Genomic DNA, 27067 nt, shown 5'->3' with positions numbered 1-27067 from the left:
TTGACCATACAATGCTGCCAACCCTTTTCAAATTTGAGCAACACCCGTTTACCGTACCCCTTGGATTCCTGTCCATCAACTAACTTTCTTTCAGTGTTGCAACACTTCATGTACTCTGTGCCTTTTTTTTATTTTCAGAGAAACTGTTTTATATGCCACTCTATTGAAAATCTGAGACTCTACATATCAGACATCTATTTTATCTATCCAACCCCCTTCAAAAACAAATTCTTAAATTTGTCAAACACAACTTACATTTAATAAATCCATTCTGGGGTTCTTTGATTCACACGTGCATTTCCACAGGCACAGTACATTTATCTCTAATTATGGATTCTAAACTGGCAGAATATATAATTGACTATGATTTAAGAAGCGTGACATCACACATATCAAGTGAAATTACAGTTAGTAGCTAATTTTTAAAGGGGCTGAATCAAAGTTGCATACTCTGTACCGACAGACATGTCTGACGATTGGAAGGGTGTTTATTCTCTTTTACTCACACATGGAATTCTAATATTGACTTTGCATTCTCTTAGATAATCAGCACCATGGAACCTCAGGTGTCAAATGGCCCTACGTCCAACACGCCCAATGGTCCATCAAGCAACAGTAGAAACTGTCCATCACCTATGCAGACAGGGGCTCCTACAGATGACAGCAAAACCAACCTCATAGTCAATTATCTTCCCCAAAACATGACACAGGAAGAATTCAGAAGTTTGTTTGGGAGCATCGGTGAAATAGAATCATGCAAACTTGTTCGAGATAAAATAACAGGTTAGTTTGGACCTGAGAATGAAGTGTAAAGCAATTCTGTTGAAGCAAACCAAACAACATTTTCAATTTGTAAAGTTCAATATGAAAGATTGTATAGTTTCAATATTATTTGTCAGTTTTATGTTCCAAATGAAAAGGCTTTAAATTTCCCACAGTCTGCTTCTGTGACTGTCGTGGGAATTATAGTTATGGCCTAAATAGCTATTTTTGGCTATTTACATCATTTCACAGAAGGAAACTACTGATTTCTCACAAGAGAACTCTGTCAAAATTACAGGCACAAATATTTAGGCAAAGGAAACAGATTTAACACTCAATGTATATTGTGAATACTGCTGTGATGAAAATGCAAAGATAATGGGATAACTTTCACTTTCAATGGGGGAAGAAAACCAGTAGTAGTAGATCAACTGTCCACTATATACCAACCTAATCTAAGACAATGAAAAAGAAAATCGGCTGCCAAGTATGACCAGGCAGTTGATTCAGTACTATTGATTTTCAACCTCAACTAAAGGTGAAAATTGGGTCAACAAGTCCTGGGATTGGAAATTTATATTTGAAGTAAATTGCACAATTTGGGGGCGATTTTATGGAGCCAATGTGGCTCTGGTGCCAAGAGACTCCATTAGGTCCTTTGGGGAATGCCTGCAGAATTATGAGCCAGATAGGCAATTAAAAGGCCATTAGTGGGCCATCCACAATATCAAGGAGCCCAGGGGTGGGAGCCCCTGCTCAGTGAGGGCTGCCAGCCTAGCAAAGGCTGACAGCTCTTTTGCTCAGCAGTGCTATTGGGAAGTGAAGGCTGCTGCTGGGATGGCATTCACCAGAGGCCCACGATTGTGGAGCAACTCAGACTAGAGGTATTTGATGGCGGGAAGGGTTTCACAGGATAGGGGTTGCAGGATGTAGGGAGTTCAGCAGCTAGGACAGGGGGTGGCTCCCAGTGGGACCCTCTACCTTCTCAATGCTGCATTGCCCAATTAGGCACTGAGTGCCTTTAAACATGCGATTCTCCTGGGAAACCACAAGCGACTCGCTCAAGTTTACTTGTCATGCTTACTGAGTGAAAGTGCCCTCACATTTTCCACTGGGTTAACATCAGTGGTCGCGTGGTGAGGCCTTAAGTGGGCATTAATGGACCACATAAAGGACTCAATTGGCAGCGGGGCAGAAAAGCCATCCATGGACCTTCCCACCACCAAATTGATCATGCTGGAGGTGGGAAGGCGCTGGGGTCTCCATCCATCACGCTCCTGCATGATTAAATGCCCTCCACGCCTCCAAACATGCCATCGTGGATGGCATACAATTCCATCCTTTATTTCTTCGTAAATTACCATTCATTTACTTTCGGCTCCATTCCCACCTACTTTCCCAAGTGATGTCAACAAAAAGTCACGAATGAAAAATCGAATAAATCTGCATCCTCCGTTAGGGCACAAGATGCTAATGCATGAACTTGAGACATCACCCCTCAACAAAGAATATTAGAGAGCATGCAATGGGAAATGGTCAGTTGTCCCATCAAGCCATAAGTTAGGTACATTTCCCTTCATCATGCATTTAACCTACCGAAGGATCACTCTGCTTAAATATCCCATCTCCAAAAGTAATCAAATATTACCAAAATATTCACTCATCCTTTGTGTGCACTTCTCTTGCCAACCCTTCATCATTCTCTCTTGCCTACTTTCAGAGGAACCACAAGGAAACATCAGACTTATCATTAACTCTTCATTATTTCCTGCAGACCTTTTTGGTCCAGTGCAAATTTAGCTTGGCTTTTATGAGTCCTGAACCAATGCATTTTTGTTGATTTGCTAAAACTTTCTCGGGGTGAAATTTGGATCCATACTGCTGTTGGATTTGGCACGAAGCAGGCTGGAGACCCTCTTAAGTGGGGCATGCAGTGCCTCCATCATGACCCATGTGCTTTCCCCGCCCCGCCGGAACTCCTCAGTGCAGGAGAATATTGGGACGCCATTTTTAAATGCGTCCTGATTTCTTGACCCCCTACCGGACACGGCCACCGACCCCCCCCAGAAAGCCCCAACGCACTTATAAGGGTGTCCTCAGGGGTCTCCCACACCCCATCTCACATGTACAGGGCACTTCAGACCCGATGCTCGCTGCAGGAAAAATACCAGCTTGGCATTGCCAGGCTGACATCCAGATGGCACTTCAAGAGTATCAGACTGGCGGCACCCAGGTGGCACCAGCAGTGTCAGAGTGCCACCCTGCCCAGAGGGCAAGCACCAGGGGCCTCCAATCCCCTGGCGGAACCCCAAAAGTGCCATTCCTCTGGTCTGTGTTTGTGGGGAGCAGCACTGAATGACGCTCTCGTGAGGTGGAGGGGTTACATCCTGATGCCTCGGGTAGATCAGTGGAGCGCATATTAGAGTGAGACTAGCTGTCTTGCGTTAGATCTCACGAGGCATAATGAGCCAGATAGATCCCGGAAGATGGATCGCCCGGCATCTACCGACCTCGCCGCCTTTTGGGCGCAATTCGGCCTGTAGGTCGCGCCTTCTGCTTACAAACTTGGACCACAGACAGCATACTTATTTGTCACTCACCAAAGAATATGGATAGGATTTTCCGGTCCGCAAGCCGAGCTTTCTGACGCGGCACACCCCCACCAGCAGCGGGATTCTCCATTCCTGCAGCCAGCCAATGGGGTTTCCTATTATGCCCACCCCACGCCATCGGGAAACCTGAGGGCGTGGAAGCGCTACCGGAGAATCCCGCCAAGGGAAAATTCCGCTGTATGTGTTTAGCTGCAAGAGGGGTCCAGCACTAGCCTCATTTAAAGGGTCAGACACTTGCAGATAAGGTAATGGAGAATTATGTATGCCAATTTAAAGTCTCTGGAAAATACTGTGAATTGTTTTTCAAGATGCTGTGGTGAGTTCATGGATGTGGAATGGTGCTGCAAGAATTATGGCGCTGCAGTTTATGTGTCTTTTGAATCTGCAACACAACAGGGAGATGCAGCACAAGTTGGGGGAGGACACACCCTGGATTCCTCATTGCTCCTCGGCAGGGTTCGGAAGCGGCCTGACAGACCAGCCAATGCACCTAGAATTATGATGTGAATCCTCATGAACCTTTTCCTGTAGGCTGTCCTATTGAGGACCTCACCTAGGTTCCCTGTAGAAGATTTGTCTGCGACCTCCCCCTCTGATGAACACGCACATCAACTACGCATTTTTCCTCTAACCTACCTGCGAGCCATTTATTTCCAATGACTCATCAAGTGCAGATACTGAATTTATACCAGCCCTGAAAGAACATGCAGTACCAATATCTGAGGATGAGTGTGAGATCAAGTGATGGCGCCTCTTTAACAATGATGTGCTTCTGTTTTAACTCCTCCACCTGGATGTGGTGTGACTTAGCAGGCACCAGTTTTTCACTGTCTAAAAGAAAGAAATCAAAAGAGGAATGCTGTGGTGAGGGAAGAGGTTAGTGGCTTGAAAATCAAGAAATTCATAGTCACACCTCCTGCAGCTTCCTCATCATGCTATCTAAGCAAGATAAGGTCAAGTTTTTGATTTATTTACCAGAAGCAATAGCATGATGGTTACATGACATGTTGGGCTGGGTTTGCCAGCCCAACCCTGGGTATGTTTTCAGGTGGGGGTGGGGGGGGGGGGGCTGGCACTCGCGGGAAGATGATCTTTTTTAACCCAACTTGGTAAAAGGCGGGAAGGAGTGGTACATCTGTACATCCTTCGGGGAGTGCCCTTTACCTCCTTGATGTTACCCCTACTTTCTCTCTTTCCAACTAACTACCAAGATCCATCACCGCTTGCTGCCCCCCCCCCAAGGTTCCCCAACCCCTCCCCATCCTGAGTCTGGGACCTCGGGATCTGTTGATGTCTCATTCCTGGGCCTACTTGGGGGTTCCAGCATAGATCACTACTGAGTCCTGGCACTGCTGGGACAGCTAGATCAGCCAGCCACTCTGATTGGTCTGCAGCTCTTGAGGGCGGGAGTTCCTCCTACTAAGAGGCAGAAGTTCCACCCTCACCTCCTTCAGGCCACCCGGAGTGTTTTTATGGCTGCAGGGTGCCTTGTTTAATCTTGGTTGCATCTGACAGACATTTCTTCCAGAGTGGGCAACAGTATGCCTCCCCACACAACTCATGGAAAATTCAGCCAGTTACATTATAGAACTCTAGAGACCTGGCTAATGCTCTGGAGATGTGAGTTCACATCCTGCCACGGCAGTTGTGGAATTTAAACTCAATTTATTAGATATATCTGGAATGGTGACTATGAAACTACTGGTATGTCACAAAAAACACATTTGATTCACTAATGGCCTTTAGGTAAGGAAATCTGTTGCCCTTTCCTGGCATGCCCTACATGTGAGTCCAGACCCACAGAAATGCGATTGACTCTTAACTGCCCTCTGAAATAGCCGAGCAAGCCACTTGGTTGCATCAGGCGTTGCGGCCAAGGCCAGAAAGGATAAAACTGCAGTAACTAAGGCACTGGATACATAAAGAACACAGCCAGCCCATTCAACTTTGTAAAGTGCTCCTCGCTAACACCTAGGGACATGCCAAAATAGGGAGAGCTGTCCCACAGACTAATCAAGCATCAACCTGACATAGTTATACTCACAGAATCATGCCTTTCAGCCAATGTTCCAGGCAGCTCCATCACCACCCCTGGGGATACCCTAACCCATCAGCAGAACAGACCCACAAGAGCCTGCAGTACAGTGGCATACAGTGAGGAGGGTTTGGACCTGGAATTTCTCAGTGTTATATCCAGACACCATGAAGTATCATGGCATCAGGCAAACATGAGCAAATAAACCTCCTCCTAGTCACTCATCACTCCATTCTCCACCATGTTGACACCATTTGGAAGAAACAGTAAGGATTGCAAGGGAAGCCAGTGTACATCAATGAAGTCAGGGTGGATAGGTGTGAGCAGAGTTTTGGATGATCTCAAGTTTACAGAGGATAGAATGTGGGAAACCAGCCATGAGTTGATTCGAATTGTCAAGTCTAGATGTAACAGGCATGAATGAGGGTTTCTGCAGCAGATGAGTTCAGATGGATGAAGTTGGGCAAAATTCATGAGGTAGAAATAAGTGATTTTAGAGATGGCATGAGTATGTAGTCTGACGCTCATCTTTAACACACCAAATAGAAGCAGGAGGAGGCCATTCAGCCTGCTCTGCCATTCAATAAGATCATGGCTGATTTGATTTTGACCTCAACTCCACATTATCGTCTGTCCCCAATATCTTTCACCTCTTGCTTAGCAAGAATCCATATACCTCCGGCTTAAAAATATTCAAATACTCTGCTTCCACTGCATTAGTAGACCACAAAAGGAGTGAACACCGAGTTGTAGAAGGCCATAAAGCTTTATTTACAATAACTATTATTTACATAGCATGAATGATCCCAGCTGGGTCTCTCTTCCATGACAGTACCCAAACTGGCGCCTTTATACAGAGGTTTAGCTATACATGGTTCAGGGTACCCACCCCCTTTAACAGGGGTGCTCGTATTCAACGAAGCCCACAGGGAGTTTAATCATTGCCACTCCATAAGTCTCATGAAGGTTACGTCTCCTGTCCGAAGAATCCTGCGATGACTGTGGTGATTGTGGGTGCCGGACTCGCTTCGCCTCCGGCTGTGCGAAGTGCGCCCGCAGCGCAGGATCGGGAGGTGTGTACCAGGAAGGAGAACGTTGCTTCCGACTGAAACACTGAATCAGTCTGCCGGAGGCTGCTACACTACGGATTTTGTCAGAGACCACTGACAGTTGGATTTCCATCTCTGAATCTGTGTCGACGGCCTGTCTCATGACGGTGTCTTGACCTCCTTGGGTTTCTGATCTGGCCTGCTCAAACATCAGGTTCAACTGGACAAGAACTTTTCGTTCACGAGGAATATTATGAAGAATTGGTCGCCTGGAGCTAATGTGATCCATGTGCTTATGCATTCCTCGACCCTGAACTTGTATTTGGGAGGAAACCGACCCCGTCGAGCGGATTATGGTCCCGGAGATCCACTCGGCGGCATCTGCAAACCATTGGATATAAACTGCGTCACCTGATGCAAAGAACCTGGGCGGTCGATGTCGAATGGAGCAATTCCCTTGCAGGTCTTGGTTGTGGCGCACCTTCCCGCCGATGTCAGGGAAGACCACGCAAAGGTGGGTCCAAAGTCTCCGACCCATCAGCACCTCAGACCCACCCCAAAGTCCCATCAGCATCACCCACCCCAGTCAAGGCATGAGGGCTGGTCTTGTAATAAAACAGGAACCAGGCCAGCCACAGCCCATTGATCCTGAAGACTGTTTGTGTAATCCACATTTGACCGTGTGGACTGCCCTCTCCGTTAGCCCATTGGAAGCTGGGTGGTGCAGGGCAGACCGAATGTGTCGTATCCCGTTGGCCTTCAGAAACCCCAAGAACTCTTCACTCATGAAAAGTGTGCCATAGTCTGTGACGAACAGTTCAGGTATGCCATGGGGACAAAAAGATAAACACAGATTTGCGATCGTAGCCCTGGAGGTAGTCGCATCCATCTTGTCGACCTCCAGCCAATTGGAATGGGCATTAATTAGGAGGAGAAACATCAACCCCTGAAATGGCCCGGCAAAATCGGCAAGCAACTGTGTCCTTGGTCGCCCTGGCCATTCCCAGGGGTGTAGGGGCATGGCTGGCGGGAGCTTCTGGTGCTCATGACAGAACATTGTTGGGCTAATCGCTCAATGTCAACAACGAGGTCCAGCCTTGCCGCCTCTGCACGTTAACATGTTTGACATCCCCTGGTGTCCATTTTGGAGGTCTTGCAGGATCAAACTGTGGCCCATTTTCTGGAACGACGTCACGCGCACCCCAAAGCAGGACATCATTCTCTACCCTAAATGTGGACATCTTGGTCAAGTAATCCCATAATTCACCTGGGAGCTGTCGATGCTGTACACCCTATAACAAGAGATGTTGAACCTTGGAAAGAACCTGGTCCATTTGGGTCCACTCCCAAAGCCTAGACCCAGTGAACGTCAACATGTCCATGAAGTTCAGGGTGGCGACAATTTCATCCGCCCTGCGAGTCGGCAAGGGCGCCCGGCTCAACACACCAGTGCGTGCAAATTGAGTGCCTGGCCAATGTTCAGACGAGTATTCGTAGGTGGCCAATAAAAGGGCCCACCGCTGAATCCTTGCGGAAGCAATAGGTGGGATGGCCCTGTGCTCCTTGAATAAACTGAGCAACGGTTTGTGGTTGGCAATGAGGGTGAAATGGCAATCGTACACATATTGGTGAAATTTCGTGACTGCAAAAACCACTGCCAGGCCCTCCTCTATCTGTGCGTATCAGCCAGCGTCTGAGAGGCGAAAGCTATCGGCTGATTCCTGCCGTCCTGTCAGAGAGAACGGCCCCAATGCCGTACGCCGAAGCTTCACACACGATGATTAGAGGCATGGCGGGATCATAGTGAGTCAACAACCCGGAAGACGAAAGTTGATTCCTCACCTATTTCAAAGCCGTTTCCTGCAGCCTGCGCTACATCCACTCTTTGGTCTTTTTTCAAAAGTAGATGTGGGGGGCCAGCATCATTGTGAGATTCAGGTTGAACATGCCATAATGGTTCACTAATCCTAAAAACGATCAAAGCTTCGTGGGGCAGAATCCTGCTGAATGGCACACACCTTCGCTGTGTCCAGGCATATGTCCTCGTGGTCCATTCGATAGCCCAAATATTCTTTGGCGTGAAAAACACACTTGGCCCTTCGCAGGCAGTTGCCAGCTTGTGAAAAACTCCAGAGAACTTCTGCCAGGCTGTTCAGATGCTCCTGCACGGTTACTGCGGTGACCAGATCATCTAAATATACCGCTACCCGTGGTAACCCACACAGGATATTCTACATTACCCGCTGAAGTGTAGCACAGGCCAAAAGGCAACCTGATGTACTCATACAGGCTGTGGTGTGTGTTGATCATGATATAACTGCGGGATGCCGAGTCCAATTCAAGTTGCAAATAAGCATGTCTCATATCGACTTCCGGTACGACATGTAGGCGGGAGGTTGCGCTTTTGGGAGCTCCCTTCAGGACCCAATTTTTTATTTTTGTTTGTTTTGTATTTTCACCCATTTTATTCAAAGGTTACTCACCAGGGAATTGCAGAGATGGGTATAATAGGCTCCCCTCGTGCCGATCCATGCCCAAATGCAAGGGAAGAGAGTCTAGGAAGCCTGATTTTGACATGCTCTCGACAGACTCGGGAGCCCCATGTAATGTCTCGGCATCTAAGATGGTGACCAGAGAATAGCAGTCAGTAGCAGCTCCAATCACGCTAGATACACTTTCCGATGCGTTGGCCAAAATATCCAGTAAACAATTCAACTTACACTTCGAGAAGCAGTGGAAGCTGATCTCCAACAAAATATGTAAGTCAATGGAGGAGTTTCTGAGACCTGTCCGGGCAGAGCTTGACAAAACCGTTGGAACGGTAAAAGAAAATATGGCGAGGCAGGACGACCACTCGAGGCTGAGAATGCAGTGGTGGCCAATGAAAATAAAAGGTTGAAGGTGGATGTTGATGACCTGGAAAGTCAGTCACTGAGGCAGAACCTCCGAGTTGTGGGATTGCCAGAGGGAATGGAGGGCCTGAATTCCACCGAATATTTATCACAGATGATCTTTAAGATGGCAGACGATAGCAGTCTCTCATTCCCCCACAATCAGGATGTGGGTGCAGAACTAGCAAAGAAGTGGGCAACCTTTAACAAGGTAAAGGCAGTACTCTACAAGAAGGGCATTTGTTTCAGAGTGGTTTACACGGTGGGTCACGCATGAGGACAATGACTTGTTTTTTGAGACCCTGAAGAGGTGGTGGACTTTATCAACAATCATGGACTAGGGTCCAAATAAACAAGAGGTGTTATTATAGAATTTACAGTGCAGAAGGAAAGAGCACTCTATTTAAGCACACACCTCCACCCTATCCCAGTAACCCCACCTAACCTTTTTTGGATACTAAGGGCAATTTAGCATGGCCAATCCACCTAACCTGGAGAACTTTGGACTATGGGAGGAAACCGGAGCACCTGGAGGAAACCCACGGACACGGGGAGAACATACAGACTCCGCACAGACAGTGGCCCAAGCCGGGAATCGAACCTGGGACACTGGAGCTGTGAAGCAACAGTGTTAACCATTGCGCTAACGTGCCGATGTGGGGGATTTCTTTATTTGCAGTTTCTTGTAAAAGTTGGGGTCTGATTTTGATTGATATTTATTGTCACATGTACCGAAGTACAATGAAAAGTATTTTTCTGCAGCCAATGGAATGTACACAGTACGTACATGGTAGACAAAAGAATAATCGATAGAGTACATTGACAAATGATACATCAACAAATAGTGATTGGTTACAGTGCGGAACAAGAGTCAAACAAGAGCAGCATAGGGCATCGTGAATAGTGTCCTTACAGGGAGTAGATCAGTCCAAGGGAGAGTCGTTGAGGAGTCTAGTAGCTGTGGGAAAGAAGCTGTTCCTATGTCTGGATGTGCGGGTCTTCAGACTTCTGCATCTTCTGCCTGATGGAAGTGTCTGGAAGAGGGCAAAGCCTGGGTGTCAGGGGTCTCTGACAAGGCTGTCTGCCTTCCTGAGGCAGCGGGAGCTGTAGACAGAATCAATGGGAGGATGGCAAAAGAAAATGATCTGTTTGAGAGAGCTCGCAGAGAGTTGTCATGCTCCGGCGCCATCTGAAGAGGGTGGTGAGTTTTACTGTATGTTTTTCTTGACAATCGGTCATTGAAGTTTATTTTTCCTAGTTGAAAGAATAATGGAGGAAGCTATATGTTGTATGAGTTGATGGATCTTTATCCTTTCTCTTCCCCAAAATAATTTATTCTCATGGTGGGCAATGATCTTGTCCCTTTCATTGTCCTGATGGGAGGTACCTCGCTAGCAGTGTATAATGCTGGTGAACAGGAGTGAGATGGGGAAAGGAGCTGCAGCCTTCAAATCAGTAGTAACTGGTTTAACATGTTTAGCGTCTGGGTTGGGGAGGGGGCTGAAACTGTGGGCCTGGTTCCAGTTTGGGGATTTAGGGCGAATGGGGGGTGTCGGCTGGCTGATGGTTATTCTAGAACATTCTTTGTACTTTTCTGGGGGCCCGCTGTCATCTTGGGGGGTCCTTTGATCGATACCTCTTTAAGGCTATCTGCTTATTCCTGATGGTGGAGATGGCTGATTCCGGAAGGCGTGGGTGACCCCTAGTTCAACTGGCCACCTGGAGGTAAGGGGAATGGGTGGCCCAGTGAAGAGATTAAGAGTATTTTCCTTTTCATCATGTATTACTGGGTGGCCAATGTGAAGAAGGTGTTGGGGTGGTACAGAGAATTAAACACCATGTGGGGAAGATGGAGACAAATTTGAGTGAAGGTTTGAGCCTCTGGGCCCCAGTAACAGCACCACTCCCACTCTCTCCAAAGAGATATACCTGAAATCCAGTGGTGATCTCCATGGAGGCAGCTCAGACAAGCTGAGTGCCATATCATTACTGGCTCCAATAAATGATAACCATGCGTTGCCGCCATCGGGTATGGATTCAACTTTTAAGGGGTGGGAAGGGAAGGTGCTAGAGTGCTTTAGAGACCTGTTTGTAGATGGACGGTTCACCAATTGGGAGGAGTTCTCGGTGAAATTTGAACTATCAGGGACACACCTATTTAGATAGTTTCAATTGCGTTACTTATTCCGCAGGGTTTGCCCTGCGTTCCTCTTAATGGCACGGCCTTCCCTGTTGGAGGAAAGCTTACTGTTGGCAAGAATTGGGGTGGGGTGGATCTCAAACATCTATGAACGGACCATCTCATTGAAATCGATGTCGCTTAATCGGGTGAAGGCGAAATGGCAGGAGGAGTTGGGACCCATTTTAGATGAGAATGTGTGGAATGAGGCCCTTTGTTGGGTAAATTCCACCTCATCCTGTGCATGGCTCAGCCTCATCCAACTCAAAATGGTTCATAGAGCTCATCTAACCAAAAGTAGGATGAGCGGGTTCTTTGATAAGTGGAGAACAGTGTGTTCTTGTGCACCCATACCCACATGTTCTGGTATTGTCCAAAGATGGTGAGCCTTTGCGTCTCCTTCATTAGCACCATGCCAGTGGTTCTTAACGTTGATCTGGAGCTTTGACCGTTGGTGGCTATTTTCGGAATGTCTGACCCACCGAGGTCACGGACCGAGTGGAACCAGGTGCACTTGCCTTTGCGAACCCAGAATCCACAGCTGCAACATAACACCTTTCCTGCCATTGTTACTTATGTTCTTTTGTTAATTAAATTACTTTTTAAATAACTTAGAATAACTCCTACCTACTGTATTTACTGTGCTTATTAAATGCTCGTGCTACCTACAACTAAAAGTTATGTTTCTTAGTTGCACAGGTATGTGTTGTATTGTATTTATTTTATTTAAAAGTTTTATTTTTTTAATAGATCTAGCTTAATTCAAGTGTCCAAAGCTAACTACACTGTCTCTTGCACCATTAGTGTCTTAATTAAGGAATTCATTAATTCTCTGATTAATTAAGCATTAAGTAAATTTAAGTCCCTTCTCAGCAGCTTACTGTACTCACCTAAAACCAATATTCCAATAAGCCTTACCAGACGAGAATGAAATAAATAATGAAATTACTGTTTTTTACTTCTGTTGGAGTTTATTAAATATCTTTTTGGTAATTGCAGGCTATTTTTGTGTTTTTTAAATCTCCACACTTGATACACAGTCCCTAAAAGCATTTATCCATCAATCAATTCATGACTATCCAGTGTCATGTGAGAGTACCTTTAAGAAATGGGTGTTTATAAATGGGTGTGTATATAAATATCTGTAGTGAGAGTACCTTTAAGAAATGAGTGTTTATTACTGCAGTGATGTCAGAGAGTGGGTGGAGCTGGGCTGTCTGTCAACTTTTTACTTTAGTTTTAGGCTGTTTTCTGCAGTGTGTATTTTAGTTTCGTTTTCAGAGCTGGATAGCTGCGGTCACAGCCAGAAGGTGTATTAGAGTCTCCCTCTGTATTCTAAAGGATTGTAAATCGATCCTTTGGTGATTTAAAATGAATAACTGCTTGCAGTACTGACTTTAACCTGATGTGCTTCTGTTTGAAGGTTTTTTCTTTAAGTCTCCTGGATGTTAAAAGACAGCTTACGGATTACTTAGTGTTGTATTTTTTGGGGGTTGTATTTGAATTAATGGTTGCGAAGTTGTTCACTCTATATTTCAAAAGGTTAACTTGAGTTCATAGAATAAACATTGTTTTGCTGAAAAAAATACTTTTCCATTTCTGCTGTGCCACACCTGTAGAATGGGCTATGTGCTCCCCATACCACAGTCTATGAAAAGTTGTGGGTCAGATGAATTCCATGCTACACTTTGGGGTTCTCTAAACCCTGGCCCATAACAAATTGGGGGCTCGAGAGGGATAAAAGTCTATTGGATTGGAGACGGTCACACGCAGTACCTTACGGACAGAGACTCAAAGCAGACTGTTAGATTTGGCAAAAACATTGCAGTTAACATTACCTGACAAAATGCGAAAAGGTGAGGTAATTATGGTGGTGGCTAAGCATTTAAAGTTGCCTGAGATACAGTTTGACTCATTGGAAATGGCAAAAATTCAGTTACAACTTAAACAAATGGAACATGAGAAAAAATTAAAGTGGCTTGAATACGAAAGAGAGAGAGAGAGGAAAATGAAAAGGAGAGAGAAGAAAGGAGAAAAGAAAGAATAGCCCGAGCAGAAGAAAAAGAAAGAGAAAGGGAGATACAGATCAGGGAAAAAGATAAAGAGAGAGAATTTGAACTTCAGAAAATGGCCATGAAACATGACAGGCAGTTAAAATTGGCAGACCTAAAGGGAAACGTACAGTTGGATGATAGTGATGAGGATAGTGAGAAAGAGCGTCAAAGTCAAAGGCTAGGTAAGGATCTATTTAAATATGTCCAAGCATTGCCAAGGTTTGATGAGAAGGAGGTAGAAGTATTTTTCATTTCATTTGAGAAGGTAGTTAAACAAATGAAATGGCCACAGGACATGTGGGTATTACTGATTCAAACAAAGCTGGTAGGTAGGGCTAGTGAAGTATTTGCATCACTACCGGAGGAGGTACTAGGACGTATGAGGAGGTGAAAAAATCAATTTTAGGTGCATATGAACTAGTGCCTGAAGCCCACAGACAAAGGTTTAGAAATTTATGGAAATAATTTGGTCAAACATACATGGAACTTGAAAGCATCAAACAGAGTAATTTTGATAGGTGGATAAGGGCTTTGAAAATAGACAAAATGTATGAAGCTCTCAGAGAAATTATACTTTTGGAGGAGTTTAAAAATTCAATTCATGATGTAGTGAGAACTCAAGTGGAAGAGCAGAGGGTTAAAACTGTGAGATTAGCAGCAGAAATAGCAGATGATTATGAATTTGTTACAACAAAAGGATATAGAAATAAAACGGATGTATCAGAAAGCATACACGGAAGAGGAATCTGAGTGTATACCAGAGTGTTATTACCATAAAAGTAGTGTCTTGATGAGAAAATGGAGACCTTTACATATGCAGGAGGATGTAAAGTGGACAGAAGTTCATCAAGTTGTATTGCCGGTAGGGTATAGAAAGGAGGTGTTGCGAGTTGCACATGAGGTACCAGTGGGAGGTCATTTGGGAATAAGGAAAACTCGAGCTAAAATCCAAAAACATTTTTATTGGCCTGGACTACATAAAGATGTAGTTACATTTTGTCAATCATGTCACACATGTCAAGTGATAGGGAAACCTCAAGCAGTGATAAACCCAGCGGCCTTAATACCACTCCAATATTTGAGGAACCTTTTACAAGGGTCCTAATTGATTGCGTGGGGACCGCTTCCTAAAACGAGTAGTGGGAATCAATATCTTTTGACTATAATGGATGGATGTGTACTAGGTTTCCAGAGGCCATTTCAGTACGTAATATTACAGCTAAAAAGTTTGTGGAGGAGTTACATAAATTCTTTACTAGATATAGACTAGCCACAGAAATACAATCGGATCAAGGATCGAATTTTACCTCAAGGTTATTCAAAGAAGCTATGGATAGCTTAGGAATAAAACAATTTAAATCAACTGCGTACCATCCAGAATCCAGGGAGCGTTAAACGGTGGCATCAGACATCAAAGACAATGTTGAGGGCTTATTGTCACGATTATTCAGAGGATTGGGATAAAGGAATTCCATTCGTACTGTTTGCAATTAGGGATGCACCTAATGAGTCATCCAAATTCAGTCCTTTTGAACTCATTTTGGTCATCAGGTAAGAGGACCACTTGAATTGATAAAGGAAATATTGGTGAGTGAGAAATCGGCAATTACATTATTGGATTATCTGTCAAATTTTAGGGAACGTTTAAATAGAGCAGGTGAATTGGCTGGACCACATTTAAAAGTTACACAAATGTGATGAAATGGGTTGCGGACGGACAAGAAATCCGAAGTTCGTAGTTTTTCCAGTGGAGATAAAGTTTTAGTATTGTTACCAGTGGTAGGTGAACCTTTAAAAGCAAGGTTTTGTGGACCTTATCAGATTGAAAGGAAATTAAGTGAGGTGAATTATGTGGTTAAAAACACCAGACAGAAGGAAGACTCACTGAGTGTGTCATGTGAATATGCTTAAAAGGTACTTTGAAAGGGAAGGAGAGAAAAAGGAGGAGGTTGTAATGATTCTAATTCCAAGTGATGAACCAAATCCAGATGACTGTGAATTTGACATACTTCAGTTCAAATTGAATTGCAAAAGGAGGATGTTCTTAAAAATTGGGATAACTTGTTGAGTTACCTTCCAGAGGAAAAACAAACTGACCTGAAAGAGTTATTGCTATCACGTGGGCAAGTTTGTAGAGATAAATTGGGAAGTACTAAAATGGCTAAACATGATGTAGATGTGGGAAATGCTGTTCCAATCAAACAACATCCATACAGACTTAACCCTTTAAAATTGGCACAGGTTAACAAAGAGATTGATAGTATGCTTAAAATGGCATAATTGAAGTGGGTTGCAGCCAATGGAGCTCACCCATAGTGATGGTACCAAAACCAGACGGTACCAACGGTTGTGTGTGGATGATAGAAAGGTTAATGCAGTTACAAGATCGGACTCTTACCCTATCCCACGTTTGGAGGATTGCATTGAGAAAGTGGGACAATCAGCTTTTATTTCCAAACTGGATTTACTTAAAGGTCACTGGCAGGTATCTTACCTTTATCCGAAAAGGCTAAGGTGATTTCAGCTTTTTTGACTCCAGATGGTATATACCAATTCGAAGTTATGCCATTTGGCATGAAAAACGCCCCAACCACATTTCAATGGTTAACTAACAAATTTGTTTCAGAAGTACCCAATTGTGCGGTATACATCGACGAACTGGTAATTTTCAGCCAGACATGGAAAGAACATTTAAAACATCTGATGGAGTTATTCAATCAACTTCAGGAGGCGGGTTTGGTGATAAACCTAGCCAACAGTGAATTTGGAAAAGTCCAAGTCACTTTCCTTGGCCATACAAGTGAACAGGGTCGAATGGTCCCACAGGATGTGAAACCAACAGTTATTGAGGAGTTTCCGATGCCTTCATGACGAAGGGAAATAATGCGATTTCTTGGCATGAGTGGATTTGTTCGAACATTGGTGAAAAAGTTTTGTAGCGTGATTGCTCCACTGACGGACCTGCTCAAGAAGCGTAACAAATTCCTGTGGACAGCGGAGTTTCAACAGGCATTTGACGGTCTAAAAGCTGTGATAACCAATGCTCCTGTGTTGGAGAATCATAAGGGACTCTGTGATCAGATAGAACGAAAGTATCTGACTTTAAATAGAAATGCCGAGGTGTAGACAAATGGACGGATCGTGCAGAGACCTTCTTGTTCAAAGAGTCTGTCAATTAAATGGGATTCCAGTTGGAGGAAGAAGAAAAAAAAAACGAAATGGACTATATTATTATACCTGTTGGCGTGTGTTGTTTTTTGAACCGATAAAGTATATTTACTGTGTGCGTTTCTTAAAGGATGGTGAAAAATGAAACTATCTTGAAGTTGATGGGTTTTTTTTTTCTTGGGGGGAGGTGTCATGTGAGAATACCTTTAAGAAATTGGTGTTTATAAATGGGTGTGCATAAATATCTGTAGTGAGAGTATCTTTAAGAAATGGGTGTTTATTACTGCAGTGATGTCAGAGAGTGGGTGGAGCTGGGCTGTCTCAGCTTTTTACTCTTGTTTTAGGCTGTTTGTTGCAGGGTGTGTTTTAGTTTCGTTTTCAGAGTTGGATAGCTGCAGTCACAGCCAGAAGGTGTATTAGAGTCTCCCTCTGTAATCTAAAGAATGTAAATCGATCCTTTGGTGATTTAAAACGAATAACTGCTCGCAGCACTGACTTTAACCTGATGTGCTTCTGTTTAAAGGTTTTTTTAAAGTCTTCTGGATGTTAAAAGGACAGCTTACAGTTTACTTCGTGTTGTATTCTTTGGGGGTTGTATTTGAATTAATGTTTGCTAAGATGTTCACTGTATGTTTTAAAAGGTTAACTTGAGTTCATAGAATAAACATTGTTTTGCTTAAAAAAATAGTTTTCCATTTCTGCTGTTCCATACCTGTAGAGTGGGCCATGTACTCCCCATACCACAATCTATGAAAAGTTGTGGGTCAGGTGAACTCCATGCTACACTTTGGGGTTCTCTAAACCCTGGCCCATAACACCAGTGATGTCACCATTTGTTTCTTTCTCTCTCCTCAGTGATTTAAACAATGAAACTCCCGACTCTCTCCTCGTTTTAAATAATGAAACTCCCAACTCTCTCCTCACGGTTGTAAACAATGAGACTCCTGATTCTCCCCTCGCTGTTTTAAACAATGAAACTCAACTCTCTCCTCGCTGTTCTAAACAATGAAACTCCCAACTGTCTCCTCAATGTTTTAAACAATGAAACTGCCGGCTCTCTCCTTGCTGTTTTGAACAAAGAAACTGCCGGCTCTCTCCTCGCTGTTTTGAACAAAGAAACTGTTGACTCTCTCCTTTTGTTTTAAGCAGGCCAGTGTGACAAGGCTTTAATGCACAAGTAACTGGGGGCATAGATCCAAAAGTCCCGTCCCTCTCATTTTCATTTGGGTGGGGGAGATTCTGAATTGCGCATCCTTGGTTCACAGAGTCAACTATACATGTTAAAGTGCAAGTGTCTCAGCAAGATCTGAGTTTCGCTCGCGGGCTATCTGACGCACAACTTGTGCACTTTGGACCTGGTAGAAAAAGGAGTAAACTTGTCCAGGGTCTTTGGCGAGGCGGGGTATCCTTTTGGAGATGTCCCTGGACATCTTTCAGATAGATCAAGTTCCCTTTGGGAGAAGTGAAGTGTCTATTGGGGTTATTAAAAATAGGCATGAATGTGTGTAAAAAGTAAATAAACTCCGTTGAACTGTCCAAGGGAGCTGCCAAAGGGATTGTTCAAGCTTTCAAGAGATTTAAATGATCTGCCCTTTAAATATTTGGGGATAAAAGCCTGCAGTGTTAAAGAGGATCAGTGCTTGCTATTTCATTTCTGTTGACATAAACCTGAGGGTTACCATTATATGATTAGTACTGTATGACTGATCTCTCAACCTATCATCACAGTGGGGTGTCTGTCAGTTCACAGTTTGATTGACAGCTCCAAATGATTATGGGGATGAGATGGGGGTTTAGTTTAGCATGAAAGGCTTGTGGGTGCATGATTAGTGGGTTGAGGGGCATGGGTTGGCATGCATATGAGGCATCATGGGGTTCACAAAACAAAATTAAACTTCCAGGCACCTTCTCCCGGGTTTTGTGGAGCCAGTAATTGCCCAACTGCACTTACGATCCGGGAGAAAGAATTCAGGCCCATGGATGCAAACAGTTTCAGAATTGTTTCCTTCAAGCAGCTGTTGCCTGTGTGCGACCACTCACACCATGGCCGCCACAGGAAGTCACCTTCACCCTATTTTTATTTGTGTTAATTTATTTTCATAACTTCCATCAATCTATTTTTTCTTCACCATTGTTTCCCCCCACCCCAAACTGGCTGCTGTTCCCTGTCCTTTTGACACACTGCCGTTGTTCTACGATTTACACATTCTAATCTCTTTATGTGCCACCATCAGCACCCTTCTTAGCCTTAATCATCCCCATTTACAGTCCCTTTGTCTTAATGTCCATGACATCTTTGTCAATCTCCACCTATCGCTGGCCTTCTACCCAGCCCCACTACGCCACACTCTCTAACCCCCCCCACCCCCCCCCCCCCCCCCCCGCCGCCAACAACAGTATAAATCTGACCATATTTCCAGTTCTCTCCAGCTTTGATAAAGAGTCATTAGACTCGAAACCTTAGCTCCCTTCTCCACAGATGCTGTCATACATGCTGTGATTGTCTAGAATTTTTTGTTTTTGTTTCAGATTCCAGCATCTACAGTCATTTCTTTTTATCACATTCAGCCAATTTGATTCACTCTATAATATGATATCTGGAAATGGTTGTCGGCACAATACAGCAAAGGCTATAAGACCTGACAAAATTTGGCTGTAGTGTTGAAGAATTGTGCTTCAGAACTAGCTGTTTCCCTTGCCAAGCTTTACCATTAAGCTGTAAGACTGGCATCTATCTTAAAAATATGGGAAATACAGGTACGTCCTGTTCACAAAAAGCAGGACCAAATACAGTCCGGTCAATTAACACCGACCCCATTAGTCGACTCTCAATCATCAGCAAAGTAATGAAAGGTGTAATTGTCAATGCTATCAAGTGGCACTTACTCACCATTAACATGCTCACAAATGCTCAGTTTGGGTTCCACCAGAATCACAACCTCAAACCTCATTACAGCCTTGGTCCAAACATGGACCAGAGGTGATTACCTTGATGTTAAGACCGCATTTGACCATGTGCCATCGATGAGTCTTGACAAATTTGACGTCAGTGGGAGAACTCTTCACTGATTAGAGTCATACTGAACACAAAGGAAATGGTTGTGAGTTGTTGGAGGTTGTTCATCTCAACCTCAGGACAATGCTCCAAAAATTCCTCAGCCGGGTAATGTCCTCAGCCCAACCATCTTCAGCTCCATCAGTGATCTTCCATCTATCATTAGGTCAGCAGTGGGAATGTTTTCTGATGATTGCAGTGTTCAGTACATTTTCAACTCCTCAGATACTGAAACACTGCATGATTGCATACAGCAAGATCTAGACAACATTCAGACTTGGGCTGATAAATGCAAGCAACATTCACGCCATGCAAATAATGACTATCTCCAACAAGAGGAAATCTAACCTTAGAAAAGTTATAGCACAGAAGGAGGTCATTCGGCCCATCTTGTCCAATTCTTTATGCCTACCATACACTTTCTTTTTCTGTTTGCTCTCGCCCTATATTCCTCTGGACAATGGGGAGGGAGGGGGAGGGTCTAGTTTTGGCAGTACCACTCATATTCTTGGAGGGGACATGTCTACTTTGTACATTTAGGATCTCACTTTTTAGTGCTTCCCACTGGTTTTCCATTTGTTTATCCTCCAGCAGTGCTGGCCTGTCAACCTCAGCCAAGTCCCTTCTCATTTCTGCAAAATGCCTTCCACCTGTTCCAAATTTTTAGTCCTGCTTTATCTCTGTCTGTTTCATTAATACTGAATCAAACTGAATTGTGGTTACTATCCCCAATATGGTCGGCAACTGTCACTTTGCCTACTTGCTCTTCTTCATTCCCCAAGACTAGGTCTAGAATTGCATCTCCTCTTGTTGGGGTTGTCACTAATTGGTTGATGCTGAATGGCATTATTATCAGTGCCCATTAAAACCTGACCATCCTGTGGGATTGCCATCAGCCAGAAACTTAACTGGACCAATGCTGTGGTTACAAGAGCAGCCTGAAGCTGGGGATTCTGTGACAGGTAACTCGCCTCCTCACTCCCCAAAACCTGTCCACCATTTAAAAGGCACAAGTCTGGAGTGTGATGGAATATTCTACACTTGCCTGAATGAATGTATCTCTGACAGCACTGTAGAAACTTGACACCACCCAAGAGAAAAAAAAAACACTTGATCAGCACCCTATCCACCACTTTAAGCATTCACACCCTCCACAGTGGCAGCTGCATGTACCATCTACAAGATGCACTGCAGAGATTTGCAACGCCTCCTTTGACAGCCTCCTTCAAACACACAACTTCCACCAATTGGAAGGACAAGTGCAGCATATGCATGGCAAAATATCATGAATGAAATCTAGGCTTTTCTAAATAGTGCCATTGTGCAAACATGTTCATGTAAAAAAAAATCATGGGAACATTTTGTGCGAGTTAACAAATATTTGTTTCTGTCAAAATATCCATTCCTACATTAAATTTATTTTGGAATACCAACAGAATTTTTGTAAGTGGCAGAGCATGGTTCAAAATTTGTCAACCAAACAGATTAATGAGTGCTTTTATTTTCCCTCATTTTAAAGACCGAAGTCTGTTCTACTTTCCCCCAGCTTATCTTAGCTATAACCTTATGCTGAAAAGAACTCGAGATAGACCAAATAATTTCTGGACACAAATATGGTCCTGGGAGGGCGGTCACATCCGTGAAGGGACAAAAATCTCCTGACTGGATAGCTTTCCCTGATGGTATACCCTGTTAGGTTACTTGACAGATATGGAATATGAAGAATAAATTCATATGAAGAATGTTAACCTCCCAACTGTGAACAGTCTACCTTTTTATATAAGCAGCTTCTAGCAGCACATGTCAAATATTAACATGCTGGAACCTTGAGAAGACAGGATGTGATGTCAATATGAATGCTTGTGTATGGGCGTACAAGAGGGCAGCATGGTGGCACAGTGGTTAGCACTGCTGCCCCATGGTGCCAAGGTCCCAGGTTCAATCCTGGCTGGCTCTGGGTCACTGTCCGGTGGAGTTTGCACATTCTCCCCGTGTTTGTGTGGGTTTCGGCCCCCACAACCCAAAGGTGTGCAGGGTAGGTGGATTGGCCATGCTAAATTGCTCCTGAATTGGAAATAATGAATTGGGAACTCTAAATTTATTTTTAATGAAGTGTATGGGCGTACAACATAGAGTGAAAAATGGATGTGGAGTGTTTTTTTAATAAAAAAGACATTGGCATCATAACTGAAAAAATAAATTCTAATATTCTTGCCTCCCTTTTTGTTACTGAGTACTGGCGGAAGATAAAAGGTCATTAAAGCATTCAATTTTCTTGAAGGGAATTCTATGTTCGTTGTTTTGATTACTTCTTATTCTCAGATCAGCAGAATAATTTTTACATTTGTCAGTTTTAAAATTTGTTCTGTTTCTACTTCCAATATCCTTAGACAGAAAATTGTTCCAATGAAATAAAAAGATTTACTGTCATAACTCATTGATTGCACTCTTCAATGCAAAAGGTAAAGTTGGGAAGTAGCAAAAAAAAACACGTGATACTAGCTCATAATGTCTAAGCCATTTATCTGTCTCTACTTAATATGTTTTTAATCTGAATAATATTTGTTGCATGAAACAAAATAAAGATTTAGCATCCTACTCAGTTACAGAATAACTCTAGATACTGTACCTTATTTTAAATCATAGGCCATGTGCAGTCAAATAATTAAATTATTAATCAATTCCAGTTTATTGAACAGTTTTTCTCTGCAGAATTGAATTATATGATACAAGCAAGCATTTCTTCCACTGTACACACATATATACATCATCCTGAAATACTGTGGGCAACTTATGTGAGGAATTAAAGAATGACCAAGGTGATGTTAGGGCCAGTCAAGTACAGTAGTGGGAACGTGTGCATGGAGTCTGAAGATATAGGAAAGGCCCTAAATGAATGCTTCTCCAGTGTTCACAAAGGGGAGGGGCCATGTTGTTGAGGAGGATAGTGCAATACAGGCTGGTAAGCTGGAGGAAGTAAATATTCGGAAGGAAGATGTGTTAGAAATTTTGAGAAGCCTGAGGATAGATAAGTCCCCTGGGCCTGATGGGATTTATCCTAGGATTCTTTGGGAAGCGAGGGATGAGATTGCAGAGCCTTTGGCTTTGAACTTTATGTCCTCACTGTCTACATTAATAGTGGCAGAAGACTGGAGAGAGGCGAATGTTGCCCCCTTGTTCAAGAAAGGGAATAGATATAACCCTGGGAATTATTGGCTGATTAGTCTCACTTTGGTCATCGGTAAATTATTGGAAAGGGTCCTGAGGGATAGGATTTATGATCATTTGGAAAGATACAGCTTAATCCAGGATAGTCAGCACGGATTTGTGAGGGGTAAGTCTTGCCTCACAAGTTTGATTGTATTTGAGGAGGTAACTAAGTGCAAAGATGAAGGTAGAGCAGTTGATGTCGTATACATGGATTTTAGTGAGGCGTTTGATAAGGTGCCACATGGTCGGCTTATACATAAAGTAAGGAGGCATGGCGTGGAGGGAAATTTGACCGATTGGCTCAGTAACTGCCTATCACATAGAAGACAGAGGGTGGTGGTAGATGGTAAATTTTCATCCTGGAGCCCAGTCACCAGCGGTGTACCACAGGGATCAGTGCTGGGCCCTCTGCTATTTGTGATTTTTATCAATGGCTTGGATGATGGAGTTGAAGGTTGGGTTAGTAAATTTGCTGATGACACCAAGATTGGTGGAGTAGTGGATAATTTAGAGGGCTATTGTAAGCTGCAAAGAAACATTGATAGGATGCAGAGCTGGTTTGAAAAGTGGCAGATGGAGTTTAACTCTGATAAGTGTGAGGTGATTCATTTTGGTAGGACAAATTTGAATGCGGATTACATGGTTAACGATAGGGTTCTGAAGAATGTGGAGGAGCAGAGAGATCTCGGAGTTTATGTCCATAGATCTCTGAAAGTTTTCACCCACGTGGATAGAGCCGTGAAGAAAGCCTGTAGTGTGTTAGCATTTATTAACAGGGGGATTGAGTTTAAGAGCCGTGAGGTTATGCTGCAACTGTACAAGACCTTGGCTAGACCACATTTGGAGTATTGTCTGCAGTTCTGGTCACCTCATTATAGGAAGGATGTGGAAGCATTGGAAAGGGTGCAAAGGAGATTTACCAGGATGCTGCCTGGATTGGTGGGTAGGTCTTATGAGGAAAGTTTGAGGGAGCTAAGGCTTTTCTCATTGGAGCGGAGGAGGATGAGAGGCAACTTGATAGAGGTTTATAAAATGATGAGGGGGTAGATAGAGTGGATGTTCAGAGACTATTTCCTTGGGTGGATGTAGCTGTTACAAGGGGGCATAACTATAAGGTTCATGGTGGGAGATATAGGAGGGATATCCGGGGTAGGTTCTTTACTCAGAGAGTGGTTGGGCGTGTCATGGACTGCCTGCTGTGATAGTGGAGTCGGACACTTTAGGAACTTTCAAGCGGTTATTGGATAGGCACATGGAGCACACCAGAATGACAGGGAGTGGGATAGCTTGATCTTGGTTTTGGACAATGCTCGGCACAACATCGAGGGCCGAAGGGTCTGTCCTGTGCTGTACAGTTCTATGACATTTTCCATTCAGGAGACTATGGCCGGGATTCTCCGATCCCGCGGCCAAGTTCTGACGCCAGCGTCAAAAGCGGCGTGAGCCACTCTGGCGTCAACGGATCTCCAGGCCCGGGTATTCACCCCTTCCTCGGGGGCTAGTACGGCGCTGGAGTGGTGTCCGGTGCTCAAAAGCCGGCGCGCCATGGCCGGTGCAAGTCCGCGCATGTGCGCCATGGCCGGCACGAGTCTGCACATGTTCGTGGGTTCCCGTGTTCGTGCCGGTCCCCAGGCTATATGGCGGAGCCCTACAGGAGCCCGGTGCAGAGGAACATAGCCCCCCCCCCCCCCTGAATTAGCCCGTGCGCAAATCGGTAGCCCCCAATCGCGCGCTAGGCCACTGTGGAGGCCCCCCCCCCCCCCCCCCCCCCCGCGGTCGGATCCCCCCGCCACCCCACTAGGATGACCCCCGCAGCTAGAACTTCGAGGTCCCACCGGGTAGGACCATGCGTAACCTATGCCGGCGGGCGGAACTCAGTGGGTACTCGGCCTGTTGAGGCGCGGAGGATCACCGGGGGCTGCTTTCAACGGCTCCCGACCAGCGTGGCGGCGACCCCGCAGGCGACGGAGAGTCGGAGCGGCGTGCCGTGATTCTCACGCTCCCTGACAATTCTCTGACCCGGTGCGGGATCGGAAAATCCCGATCTATGTTCTTGGAGTTGAATTGCTACTGATTTGCGGTCCCAGCAAATATCAAGTGATTCCCAATCCTCCACAATGTAAATTTATGCATGGTGAGGATTGCGAGCGTTTCCGCCAATCTGCTCGCTATTTTGAGTGGACAGCCTAACAGTGAGGTCCTGCGGTTGGCCAGCCTACGCTCCCCACCCTCCACAGACACCCCCAAATTACAGAACCTCCCACAGAGACCCCCTAAATAAAGGAAACTCCCACGGACACCCACAAAAAAAGGAACCTCCCACAGAGAACCCCTAAATGAAGGACTCCCCCCTCACAGACCCCTTAACAAAAGGAGCTGCCCCTCCCATAAAACAGACTCCTGTTTAGAAGCTAGAAAACAGACCAGACAGGGACAGTGAAAAAGATTACTGTTGCAACACTTACCTGGGCATACAACTGCTGGCTCAGGCAGAGGAAGCACCACGCATCCATTCCTAGAAAGAGAAAAAAGTGACCTGTGTTTAAACCCTTCAGATCCTTTAACTGCAAACCATTTATTCATTTTGCTCAGAGGGTTGTGATTGACAGCTCCCACAAACACAGCTGTGATCCTTGCTTCATTTATGTCCCTTCATGGATGAGAAATTCTGAAGTGCTGTAACTCAAAAAGAGTTAAGAGCATTCTCAATCAACTGTTACGCTTGAGTGATTTTGAAGTGTTGAGCTGGAAATTGACAGCATTTAACTCTCTTTGAAATGGTTGATGTTTGTAAACGTTGTGATTGCTTCCTGTGTCTAATTACTTCCTCTGAGCTAGCAGCTTCCTTTAGTTAGGGGGTCTCGGTGGGGTGGGGCAGGATGGCCCTCGGAGAACTTTGGGGCAAATCCCCTTATGGGGTTACCCCCTTGATCCTCTACTTCAGGGTTACCTTTGTCCATATCTGTTGCAATCCGCTTTCACATGCTTCCCGGCCCAGAGGACCATAAAATCTCGAGGGCCTGCAGAATATGGTGTCTGGCACTTAGGCGCGAACCCCGATTCCACCACCAGCTGGGGTCCGGAGCATCAGGGCACTGATCCCGTTTTTACCCCTGACGCTCGCTCCTCCATCGCATTGGAAACCCCTCTACTGGTGGTGGGCGCCGGAGAATTTCACCCTGTATATACTTGCATATGAGACAGTACTCACAAAGAACAAATCCCCCTCCCCTAGTTTCCACATGGGTGATAGAGCTAAAAGGTTTGAAAAGTGCTGCCTTGGAATATACACACTGTAGCCATGGGAGCCATCCAGTCCATGTCAGTTGAAAAAAATGAAATGAAAATCGCTTATTGTCACAAGTAGGCTTCAATGAAGTTACTGTGAAAAGCCCCTAGTCACCACATTCGGGCGCCTGTTCGGGGAGGCTGGTACGGAAATTGAACCGTGCTGCTGGCCTGCCTTGGTCTATGTTAAATGCCAGCTCTTTAGCCCTGTGCTAAACCAGCCCCTTGAATGCGAACTAATTTGTTCTAATTCTCTACTCTTTCCTGTAACCCTGCAACTTATTTTCAAATATATATCAAATCCCTGTTTCTGTTGAATCTGCTTCCATCAAGACAATCATACCAGATCAGGAGAACTCACTGTGAAAATAAAATTCTCATCTCCCCACTGGTTCTGCTGCCAAAGGTGGAGAGAATTGATATTTAACGGCTGAATTAACTCATGATCAAGGAGACTGTCTTGTCTTTGATGGTGTTGAGCCTTTTGAATCTTGTTGCAGTTGCATGAAGGCAAGTGAGGGCATTTCATCAAATTGACTTGCGCCTTGGTGTTGGGAAGCTTTCAGAACTGAGGTGAACTACTCGTTGCAGGATACCCAACCTCTAGTCTACGCCACGCATTTATGTTGCTGTCATTGATAAGATTCTGGTCACCACTGGATATAGTTGACATTGGATTCATTGTTTGGCAATAATGTGGCATGCCTGTCACTTGACACTTATCAGTTCAGGTCTTTCTGCACGCTGACAGGAATTGCTTCATT

The 27067-nt window shown here is 44.6% G+C and overlaps 1 protein-coding gene across 10 annotated transcripts in view; it reads left to right on the top strand.

The window, feature by feature from the left end:
- Nucleotides 1–27067, top strand: part of elavl4 (ELAV like neuron-specific RNA binding protein 4) — a 116554-nt gene that overhangs the window by 50143 nt on the left and 39344 nt on the right. For all 10 annotated transcript variants that reach the window (XM_038794292.1, XM_038794288.1, XM_038794290.1 and 7 more), the window contains exon 2: nt 543–783. In XM_038794292.1, the coding sequence (XP_038650220.1) occupies nt 543–783 (241 nt within the window). The remainder of the gene's footprint in view (nt 1–542; nt 784–27067) is intronic.

This window comes from Scyliorhinus canicula, chromosome 4, assembly GCF_902713615.1.
Source record: "Scyliorhinus canicula chromosome 4, sScyCan1.1, whole genome shotgun sequence".
Taxonomy (NCBI): domain Eukaryota; kingdom Metazoa; phylum Chordata; class Chondrichthyes; order Carcharhiniformes; family Scyliorhinidae; genus Scyliorhinus; species Scyliorhinus canicula.
The sequence above is the reverse complement of the archived record's forward strand: the minus strand, read 5'-3'. Positions and strand labels throughout refer to the sequence as shown.